Below are 12033 nucleotides of genomic sequence, written 5' to 3' on the forward strand. Positions count from 1 at the left end.
AAAGAAACAAAATGACAAAAAAAAGGAAACAAAATGACCATAAAAGACACAAATTGACCACAAAATGATCAAAAAAAGACACAAAATGACCCAAAAAGACACAAAATGACCAAAAAAAGAAACAAAATGACCAAAAAAAGTCACAAATTGACCACAAAATGATCAAAAAAAGACACAAAATGATCAAAAAAAGACACAAAATGACCAAAAAAGACACAAAATGACTAGAAAAGACATAAAATGACAAAAAAAGACACAAAATGACAAAAAAAAAGACACAAAATGACCAAAAAAAGAAACAAAATGACCAAAAAAAGACACAAAATGACCAAAAAAAGACACAAAATGACCAAAAAAAGTCACAAATTGACCACAAAATGATCAAAAAAAGACACAAAATGATCAAAAAAAGACACAAAATGACCAAAAAAGACACAAAATGACCCAAAAAAGAAACAAAATTACCAAAAAGACCAAAAATGACTAAAAAAAGACAGATTTGATTGATTGATTGATTTGATTTATGCTTTAGCCCCCGAAGAGGCATGAGGTTAGTTTTCACAGTATTCTTCATATTTAAATGTGTTTTGTGTTATTTTAAACTCAGTAATTCATGCTAGCAAGCTTTGATACAGTAAGCTAGTTTTTCCCAAATAAATCCTCTTGTATTTCTGTGTGTTTTATAATTGTTATTGCAGTCCACGGGTAAAAGTATGAAATTATGTTATCCATCATACAACTATATTTTGATTATGCCTCAATAATTACAATATTAGCTGCTGCATATATCTTACCTAAGCTACAATTATTAGGTTTCCACTGTGCAGCTTTCAGTCAAATGGCAGCTGCTGTTTATAATAACTACTGTTTGAAAATGAAATGAATGCCTGGCAGTCAATCAATGTAAGTCAGGTCTAAATATACTTCTACAATTGTGGTGTTCAGATTCTTTAAGTGAAAGCTTTGTGCCTATTCTGCCCGGCAACGTCTAACTGCAGTAACTACACAAAGGGTGATAGTTAAAACTCAATTTTGACCAAAAATTTAGTTACTGCAGTTTGGCTTTGTAGAGTAGTGTAGTGCAGTAGTTCTCAACCTTTTTGAGTCACGACCCCCAATTTAACATGCATGTTGTCCGCTGACTGAACAGAATCTGACACGCACAGTTCAGATCATACAAAAAAGAAACAAAATGACCAGAAAACACACAAAATGACCCAAAAAGACAAAAAATGACCAAAAAAGACACAAATTGACCACAAAATGATAGAAAAAGACACAAAAAAGATACAAAATGACTAAAAAAAGACACAAAATGACCAAAAAAGTCACAAATTGACCAAAAAAGACACAAAATGACCAAAAAAAGACACAAAATTACTAAAAAAAGACACAAAATGACCAAAAAAGAAACAAAATTACAAAAAAGTCACAAATTGACCACAAAATGATCAAAAAAAGACACAAATTGACCACAAAATGATCAAAAAAATACACAAAATGACTAAAAAAAGACACAAAATGACCAAAAAAGGAAACAAAATGACCAAAAAAGTCACAAATTGACCACAAAATGATCAAAAAATAAAAAAATGACCAAAAAAGACACAAATTGACCACAAAATGATCAAAAAAAGACACAAAAAAAAGACACAAAATGACCAAAAAACACACAAAATGACAAAAAACAGACACAAAATGACAAAAAAAGACATTAAGTGACCAAAACGACTAAAACACATGAACACCGTAACACAGTGGAGACAGAGCTGACTTCCAAAATGATTTGTTGACCCCCAGAAATCATCTCGCGACCCCAATTGGGGTCCCGACCCCAAGCTTGAGAATAGCTGGTGTAGTGGAACATGTGTAAATACCTGTATTAGAGGGCGAAGGGATCCGATTTTCTGCCAGCTGCTGAACTTGTGCCAGTCCAGAACCTCACCTGGTCTCAGCAGAATCTGAGGCCCCCGATAGTTGATTCCCTCGTATAAAACCCACCTGGTGACACAGAAAAGAAAAAACACAGTCATGTTTAAACCAACACCACGTCCAACTCAGTTGAAGATAAATACTGTTTACACTGGTGCTTCCTATATATAGAAACTTCTATTTTTGGTTTGTTGGTTTGGTTTTGTAATTCATGTATCATTTCAACACTACGCATGGAAGGAAGAAAACTGCCTTTCATTACTCTTCTTCCTTCTGGAACATTAACCCAACATAAACACAAATTGACCAAAAAAGACACAAAATGACCAAAAAAAGACACAAAATGACCAAAATAAGACACAAAATGGCCCCAAAAACAAACAAAATGACAAAAAAGGCACAAAATGACTAAAAAAAAGACATAAAATGACCAAAGAAAGAAACAAATTGACCAAAAAAGACACAAAATGACCAAAGAAAGAAACAAATTGACCAATTGTTGGTTTGGTTTTGTAATTCATGTATCATTTCAACACTACGCATGGAAGGAAGAAAACTGCCTTTCATTACTCTTCTTCCTTCTGGAACATTAACCCAACATACCCAAAAACAAGCTCACAGAGATGGGATTGGACCCGAATACCTGACAGGAAGACCACAGTATGTCAGGTTGGGGGAACTGTGTTTCTGGGACATTAATAAGCAGCAAAGGGGCTCCACAAGGCACTGTTCTGGCTCCACTCCTGTTCACACTGTACACAGGGGCTCCACAAGGCACTGTTCTGGCTCCACTTCCGTTCACACTATACGTCGTTTTGTAGTATTTGTATAAGCTCTCAAATACTTTTTGAATTTCATTTCTATCTGCTACAGAGGCTGAAAAATCTATTATTTAGTAGAAGAGTTGACACTTCTGTTGAATTTCCAGAAAAACTTCAGGTTTTAGGGGCTGATTTTAAAATCACCCAGAGGTTTTACAGGCGTTTTAGGTGTCAATGGGTTAAACGTGTTATGAGAAACAAGTGCATATTGTGGAATTGGCCTCAATAACTTTCAGTTTGGATTTAAAAGTGCTCCAAAAAAATGCATATTGGCAAGTAGATTACTTTTTTTTTTAACTTATTTTTTGGTCATTTTGTGTATTTTTTTGGTAATTTTGTGTATTTTATTGGTCATTTTGTGTCTTTTTTGGTAATTTTGTGTCTTTTATTGGTCATTTTGTGTATTTTATTGGTCATTTTGTGTCTTTTTTTGGTCATTTTGTGTCTTTTTTTGGTCATTTTGTGTCTTGTTAGGTAATTTTGTGTGTTTTTTGGTAATTTTGTGTATTTTATTGGTCATTTTGTGTCTTCTTTTGGTCATTTTGTGTCTTTTTTTGGTCATTTTGTGTCTTCTTTTGGTCATTTTGTGTCTTTTTTTTAAGTCATTTTGTGTCTTTAAACTTCATGATTACAACCTGAGTAAATAAAGGTCAAATAAATAGTTTTTATCTCAATCTAACTCTGCTCTGCTGCTATAAACCCAGGATACATAACTTATAACGTCTTCTTCTCACCCGAAGATGTATTTTTGAGCCCTCTCTTCACCACTTTGCCAATGGTAATCTTCTAAAAATGTGCCGAGCGCCGCAACCGTCCAATTTCTCTGTGACACTAAATGTTGCTTTTAACTGGTGTCTCGATGGCCTTGTTGTTTGGCTGATTGCCGTCTCTCCTGCAGCAGGAATGTGCCACTCCAGAGACTCTCTGGCTCTCTGGGAACCCTTTATTTCCTGCAGCATCGGTTCACACCTCCACGCTGAATCTCACACATCAGCAGCAGGTTTCCATCACCACTCAACCTGTCAGCAGCGCCACGCACAACATGTGCTGATGCTGCAGTCTGCAGCCAATTAATTTAAAACTTCATGTCTGAGCATAAAGGCTCAATCCTGCTACCTATTTTACAAATACAGAGTTGCTGATGTCATTTTGTGTCTTTTTTTGGTCATTTTGTGTCTTTTTTTGGTCATTTTGTCTTGTTTGGTCATTTTGTGTCTTTTTTTGGTCATTTTGTGCATTTTATTAGTCATTTTGTGTCTTTTTTGGTCATTTTGTGTATTTTATTGGTCATTTTGTGTCTTGTTTGGTCATTTTGTGTTTTTTTGGTCATTTTGTGTCTTTTTTTGGTCATTGTGTGTCTTGTTTGGTAATTTTGTGTCTTTTTTGGGTCATTTTGTGTCTTTTTTTGGTCATTTTGTGTCTTTTTTGATAATTTAATGTCTATTTTTGGTCATTTTGTGTCTTATTGGTAATTTTGTGTCTTGTTTGGTCATTTTGTGTCTTTTTTTGGTCATTTTGTGTCTTTTATTGGTCATTTTGTGTCTTGTTTGGTAATTTTGTGTCTTTTTGGTAATTTTGTGTCTTTTTTTGGTCATTTTGTGTCTTTTTTGGTAATTTTGTGTCTTTTTTTGGTCATTGTGTGTCTTCTTTGGTAATTTTGTGTCTTTTTTGGGTAATTTTGTGTCTCGTTTGGTCATTTTGTGTCTTTTTTTGGTCATTTTGTGTGTTTTTTTGGTCATTTTGTGTCTTTTTTTGTAATTTAATGTCTTTTTTTGGTCATTTTGTGTCTGAGCATAAAGGCTCAAACCTGCTACCTATTTTACAAATACAGTCACAGAAAAAACGATTAGACCACCCTCATTTTCTCCTTGCTTTCTTGTTCATTTAATGCCTGAAGGTACATTTTTTTGGACAAATATAATGATAACTTCAAAAATAGCTGATGAGAATTTAATTTAAGAGCTGATATCTAGACATTTTTCATGTTTTTCTTGATAATACCCAAAATCATTATCAAGAAAACCATGGAAAATGTCTAGATATCAGCTCTTAAATATAAATATAAAATATCTGTCCAAACAAATGTACCTTTAGTTGTACCAGGCATTAAAATGAACAAGAAACTGAAGAAAACAAGGGTGGTCTAATCATTTTTTTCCATAACTGTATAAGTCACAAATACTGTTCTTGCTCCACTGTCAATTCAAAGAACATGTTATTTAGACAGAGAAGCTTCTTTTATTGCCTCTAAATCCTTCCTCTCTAAGTTTAAATACCTCTCTTTGTCTGCTGAGATTTATCTCCTTGACACCTGAGTAGTGGCACAGTACCTGGGTGTGGACTAAGCTTAAAATAATATTTGGCACGTCGACTTGGCAGTTATTAAGCTTTCAGTTGGAAATATAATGAAAAAAGATTAAAAAACAAAAAGTGATTTAGAAGTTAAGAGAATCAAAGGGCACTGAAGGGCACGGGATTGAAAAAATTAAGTATATTATTCTGTTCCAAATGTCTTTGACAGCACACACACACACACACACACACACACACACACACACACACACACACACACACAACCCTTAAAACAAAGTCTGATATCTCAAAAAAGCCTTTAAAGAAGTGAGGACCGGCTGAAATGTCCTCACTTTGCAAAAACATCCTCACTCTGTTGGTTAAAAACGTGTCCCGGTCCTCACTATGTAGGACGTACAAGAACACACACACACACACACACACACACACACACACACACACACACACACACACACACACACACACATTCTTGTACTTCTATCTTTGTGAGGACCCTCATTGGAACAGTGAATTCCCATGCAAGGTTATAATAGTTTTGGATTTTTCATTAGTTTTAGTTTTAATTTTGTTGTGAATTTTTGTTTTCAAACTTAGTTCTTTGTCTTATCCATCTTCATTATGTATGAAAAAAGTTGACAGAGATGAAAATGAAGGACATTTTCCCTATAATTTTAGTTAGTTTTGTAACCACACAATACAGTTTCAGTTTATTATCATGATCATGTAACCTTTAACCTTTAAAAAGAAAGTCTGAAAAGCTTTTAAAGAAGGTTTTAAAGAAGTGAGGACCGGCTGAAATGTCCTCACTTTGCAAAAATGTCCTCACTCTGTTGGTTAAAAATGTGTCCCGGTCCTCACTATGTAGGACGTACAAGAGCACACACACACACACACACACACACACACACACATTCTTGTACGTCTGTCTTTGTGAGGACCCTCATTGGAACAGTGAATTCCCATGCAAGGTTATAATAGTTTTGGATTTTTCACTAGTTTTAGTTTTAATATTGTTGGTTAGGGTTAGGGTTCTGGTCCTCACTATGTAAGAAATACAAGACCACACACACACACACTCACACACACACACTCACACACACACATACACAAACATACATACACACACACACACACACACACACACACACACAAACACACATTCTTGTACTTCTATCTTTGTGAGGACCCTCATTGGAACAGTGAATTCCCATGCAAGGTTATAATAGTTTTGGATTTTTCATTAGTTTTAGTTTTAATTTTGTTGTGAATTTTTGTTTTCAAATTTAGTTCTCACTCTGTTGGTTAAAAATGCGTTCTGGTCCTCAACATGTAGGAAATACAAGAACACACACACACACACACACACACACAAAAAAGTTGACAAAGACGAAAATGAAGGACATTTTCACTATTATTTTTGTTAGTTTTTGTTAGTTTTGTAACCACACAATACAGTTTCAGTTAATTATCATTTTTTAAACTGTCATTTTTATTTTTATTTCAGTTATCACAACTAAATACCCAACCCTAACCCTAACATAAACCTAATTCTAACCTTTACCCTTAAAACTGAAGTCTGAAATCTCAAAAAAGCCTTTAAAGAAGTGAGGACCGGCCGAAATGTCCTCACTTTGCAAAAATGTCCTCACTCTGTTGGTTAAAAAAATATGTTCTGGTCCTCACTATGTAGGAAGGACAAGAAAAAACACACACACATACATTCTTGTACTTCTATCTTTGTGAGGACCCTCATTGGAACAGTGAATTATCTAACAAGGTTATAATAGTTTTGGATTTTTCATTAGTTTTAGTTTTAATATTGTTGTGAATTTTTGTTTTCAAATTTAGTTCTCACTCTGTTGGTTAAAAATGCGTTCTGGTCCTCACTATGTACACTACACACACAGACACACACACAGACACACACACACACACACACACACACACACACACACACACACACATTCTTGTACTTCTATCTTTGTGAGGACCCTCATTGGAACAGTGAATTATCTAACAAGGTTATAATATTTTTGAATTTTTCATTAGTTTTAGTTTTAATTTTGTTGTGAATTTGTTTTCAAATTTAGTTCTCACTCTGTTGGTTAAACACGCGTTCTGGTCCTCACTATGTACACCACACACACACACACACACACACACACACACACACACAGGCTGTTTTTTATGCATGAAGCTGTCAAAGTCACACGTAGAGGAGAAGTTAGTGACGGCTGAGTAGCAGCTTTAGGTTCCCACGGTGAGAACCAGTAAATACTCACATCCCTCCCTGCACCAGCACAGACTGGACCCGGCTGCAGCCTCCAGCCAGCTGCAGGTTGACTGATCCGTCCGTCAGAACCACCCTCTTCCCCCGCAGACCGCTCCGCTCAAACAGGGTGATTGATGGCAGCGAAAACTCCTGCCGAGCAGAAAGGGGAAAGAGAAAAGTACATTAAGGAAGGAGAGGGCGGAGAGCTGCAGGCCAGCCAGGTTAAAGGAAAATTATGTTGAAGTTACCCTGGAAACAAGAACACTCACACTCTGTTCACCCTGGGAGGTTTTCCCTCTCCAACAGATGGGTTGGTTTAAAGGAAAAGCCTCAGTGACTCATTTCAACATCTTATCATTTGCTTTGCATCATATATAGTCAGCTGCATGCTCAGATAAAGTTGATGCACATTTATGGACCAAAATGGTCTTTTCTATCACTAGCCGTGTTTCCATTATCTCTATGGAGTCTTTTTGGGCTATTTTGTCCATTTTTGAATTCTTTTCATGTCTTTGTAAGTCATTTTGTGTCTTTTTTTTGTCATTTTGTTTCTTTTTTTTAGTCATTTTGTGTCTTTTGGTGTCTTTTTTTTTCATTTTGTGTCTTTTTTTGGTCATTTTGTGTCTTTTTTTTAGTCCTTTAGTCCAACATAAAATGTGATTATGAATCTTTTTTTTACTTTCAAAACACTATCATGCTCAATAAAGAATTTTAAATGTTGCAAATGTGCATTAATTTCAGAGTACACTGAGACATTAAACTGCATCGTTTTCAATTAAATTCTGGAAAAGTTGGTGTGTTCTAAAACTTTTGACCAGTAGTGTATATGTTTATTTATACATTTCACCTGGGTCTCCTTACTGTTCTCTTTACTAAGAAACATCTAAATATATGACATCACTATATTTTTATTGAGGCATTATTGTGATGTTCCTTGTTCCTGTGGAAGTGGTTTTACTGGTTTTACTGGTTTTACTGGCCGGTCTGGAACCGAGGACCTTTCCCCCGCTCATCTATTGGTTGGTGATTGTGTTACGTCACTGAGACTTGAGATAATATCAAACATGTTTGATATTATCCAAACCAAGACTAGGAAAAGACTGGTTTCATACTTTTTTCCATGACTGTATTTTTGGTCATTTTTACATCAATTTTTGGTCATTTTGTATCTTTTATAGTCATTTTTATATCTATTTTGGGCATTTTGTGTCTTTTTTGATCATTTTTACATACATTTTTGGTCATTTTGTATCTTTTATAGTCATTTTTATATCTATTGTTGGTCAATTTGTGTCTCTTAGTCATTTTCACATCTATTTTTGGTCATTTTCTGTCTATTTTGATAATTTTGTGTCCTTTTCTGGTCATTTTTACATCAATTTTTGGTCATTTTGTATCTTTTATAGTCATTTTTACATCTATTTTGGTCATTTTATGTCTTTCTTTTAATAATTTTTACATCTATTTTTGGTAATTTTGTGTCTTTTTTTGCTCATTTTCACATCTATTTTCGGTCATTTTCTGTCTATTTTGATAATTTTGTGTCCTTTTCCTGTTTTCCTCTTCATGGAAACATTCTTGATAATAACCAGAATCATTATGAATAAAACCATGTTGTGTTACGTCACTGCGACAAACCCAAGACTAGGAAAAGACTGATATGAAACAGATTACTACCTTAAACCGAACCATGGAGATGACTCCAGTAAAACTCCTAGATTTACTAAAGACTTTCACTTTTTAGTCTGGGACTGTAGAAGTCTTTTAGTGTAAGCCCAGCATTAAAGGGACAGTACACCACAAGATCAAAAATACATATTTTTCTTCTGATTTGTGGTGTTTTTAAAAAAAAAATTTTAATCAATCTAGGTTGTTTTGCAAGTGTTGGAGCAGTGTGCGAAGGTTGTCTGCCGCCTCTCATTTTGTGGTAGTCAAAGAGCTAAAAAACATTTGAAAATCTCAATGACACATTGCTGTGACATATTCAAATCTACTTTTCACGGCACTTTTAGCACCACAAGTGTCATCTACTTCCATTATCTATGAGAGACTAAATAATAAAGACCCTGTTGTGTAATAAATCCTTGAAAATCTTAAATTCAAGTGGGTGGATGGGTAGGAGCGGGGTGTTGAAAGTGTGAAAATATAATAAAAAAATAAAAAAAATACACAACTTACAAAGCCAACAGTCTGTAGCGACAGGATGGAGGAGCTGGCGCTGATGCAGCCCATGGCTCGCAGGTCTGGGTAGCTCCCCACTTCTAACACGTACATCCTGCCAGAGAAGTCCTGGTCCTCATACGCCAGCCAGCTGATTTGCATAAACACACACACACACACACACACACACACACACACACACACACACACACACACACACAGACAGACACCCAGAAGGAGCACAGAATGAGACTCTTGGTTTGGATTGGAAGAACATTTGCATAATGTAGGTGTCAAACCTTTGATATGAACATACTGCCAGAGATAGCACTCACACAATCAGTTACCTCTTTAAAATGACTAAAACTTGCTTTTTGCATGTGATATCTTTTTGTTGCTTCTGCACTGCAAAAAAGGTGTGTCTAAATGAACCTGGTCTCTCAGAAATCCGTGAAATAGCCACGGATTTCGCTTAACTCAAAATCCGTGGAATAGCCACGGAATCGCTCAAATTTCCGTGAAACTGACACGGATTTCGCTACAATGCAAGTTGATGACAGTCATATCCCGTGGCTATTCCATGGATATTTGTTCCTATTGGTTTGTTCCAAGTCACGTGACTTTCAAGGTTCAGAACAAAAAACATGGCGGACAGTTCTCTCATTCTTAGTGAAAAAAAATCAATATTTTGACTTTGTTTCTGCATAAAAATGGATTTTGATCACATTTCTATCGAGAAATACATGTTTTATTTTCTAAATATTCACTCAGTGAATGTACATAATCACTTTGTATGTTGGAATAGCCACGGGATATGACTGTCATTAACTTGCATTGTAGCGAAATCAGTGTCAGTTTCACGGAAATTCGAGTGATTCCGTGGCTATTCCACGGATTTTGAGTTAAGCGAAATCCGTGGCTATTTCACGGATTCCTGTGAGACCAGGTTGGTCTAAAAACAAGATAAAAACACTAAATCTGAGGGAAATTATCTTTTTTTTGTGATCAATTCTTTATTGGTTTTTTCATTTAGTTTAAAACAAACAAACAAACAAACAAACAAGCAGGTGTGGCAAACATCAATTAAGAAGATAAAATGGTAGTGTAGCATAAACAATAAATGAATAAATAGAGGTTTAAGTGCATCACAGACATTTTTTTCCCAACAAATAAAGATAAAATGAGATAGATAGATAGATAGATAGATAGATAGATAGATAGATAGATAGATAGATGACAACGGCAATACTACCAACCAAACATAACAACAAAATTGAGTGTTGAAAAATAAGAAAAAGGAAAAGAAAAAATAATAATAATGAAAAATAGGTAGACAACCCCCCTCCCGCCCCCCAAATTTCAATGATCTTGCTGCATGGACAGATAATTTCACTTGACAAGATTTCTTAAATTAAGATTGTTAAATCTAGAAATAAGCATGTTGAACGCTTAAAATAAGGAGTTAACTCTTAAAACAAGATAAATGATCTAACACTTCAAAATCTTAAGTTTTTTTTATCTTGGTAAGAAACAAATAATCATCAGGTCACTCTGCTCGGGCCAGTTCATCGCTGCTTGCAGCTTTAATTTATCTGGTTTTTAGAGTTAATTCCTCATTTCAAGCGTTCACCATGCTTATTTCTAGATTTAACAATCTTAATTTAAGAAATCTTGTCAAGGTAAATTATCTGTCCATGCAGCAAGATCATTTCCCTCAGATTTACTGTTTTTATCTTGTTTTAAGACACACCTTTTTTGCAGTGTTTTGCATTTATTCCTTTTACTTGTTTTTCTTTCATGTATTTATGACTTTTTAAAAATCTCTTTTCACAATTTTTCCTCAACATTCATCTTCTCTCTTCTATGTTTTTGTCTCTTTTGTCTTTTTCTACTCTTGCATTTGTTTGGCCTTCTGGGTATCCTCTTATTGCTTTGCTTTGTCTGCCAAAACACTTTGTAAAGACTGTTTTTAAATACAGTTATCATCCTGATTATTATTAAATTACATCTTGGCACAGTGAGTTACAATATGCATAGCATGCAAGGTTATTCTTGCTTGAGGATAAAGAGAAAAATATGCTCAGTCATATGCACAGGACTTAGAAATACGTTACAGTTCTATGGATCCTGCTTCATAAAAAATGCAAGATGTATCACAAGCTGCAGTAAGTGGAGCAGTGACAGCCTGTAGGAGAAACTCAGTCCCAGAGATATGTTAGAGTAAAAAGATTTTTTTTAGTCATTTTGTGTCTTTTTTAGTAATTTTTTGTCTTTTTTGGTAATTTTGTGTCTTTTTTTAGTCATTTTGTGTCTTTTTTGGGTCATTTTGTGTCTTTTTGGGTCATTTTGTTTCTTTTTGGGTCATTTTGTGTCTTTTTTCATCATTTTGTGTCCTTTTTGTCATTTTGTGTCTTTTTTTAGTCATTTTGTGTCTTTTTTTCGTCATTTTGTGTCCTTTTAGTCATTTTGTGTCTTTTTTTTAGTCATTTTGTGTCTTTTTTTTGTCATTTTGTGTCTTTTTGGGTCATTTTGTTT

The 12033-nt window shown here is 34.7% G+C and overlaps 1 protein-coding gene across 1 annotated transcript in view; it reads right to left on the reverse strand.

The window, feature by feature from the left end:
• LOC131991437 (beta/gamma crystallin domain-containing protein 1-like) overlaps positions 1-12033 on the reverse strand; it is a 70335-nt gene that overhangs the window by 9319 nt on the left and 48983 nt on the right. Inside the window, exons 18-20 of the mRNA XM_059356894.1 lie at positions 9517-9649; positions 7349-7488; positions 1878-2001 (exon numbers count right to left, since the gene is read on the reverse strand). Of these exons, the coding sequence (XP_059212877.1) occupies positions 1878-2001; positions 7349-7488; positions 9517-9649 (397 nt within the window). The remainder of the gene's footprint in view (positions 1-1877; positions 2002-7348; positions 7489-9516; positions 9650-12033) is intronic.

This window comes from Centropristis striata, chromosome 18 (assembly GCF_030273125.1).
Source record: "Centropristis striata isolate RG_2023a ecotype Rhode Island chromosome 18, C.striata_1.0, whole genome shotgun sequence".
NCBI classification, from domain to species: domain Eukaryota; kingdom Metazoa; phylum Chordata; class Actinopteri; order Perciformes; family Serranidae; genus Centropristis; species Centropristis striata.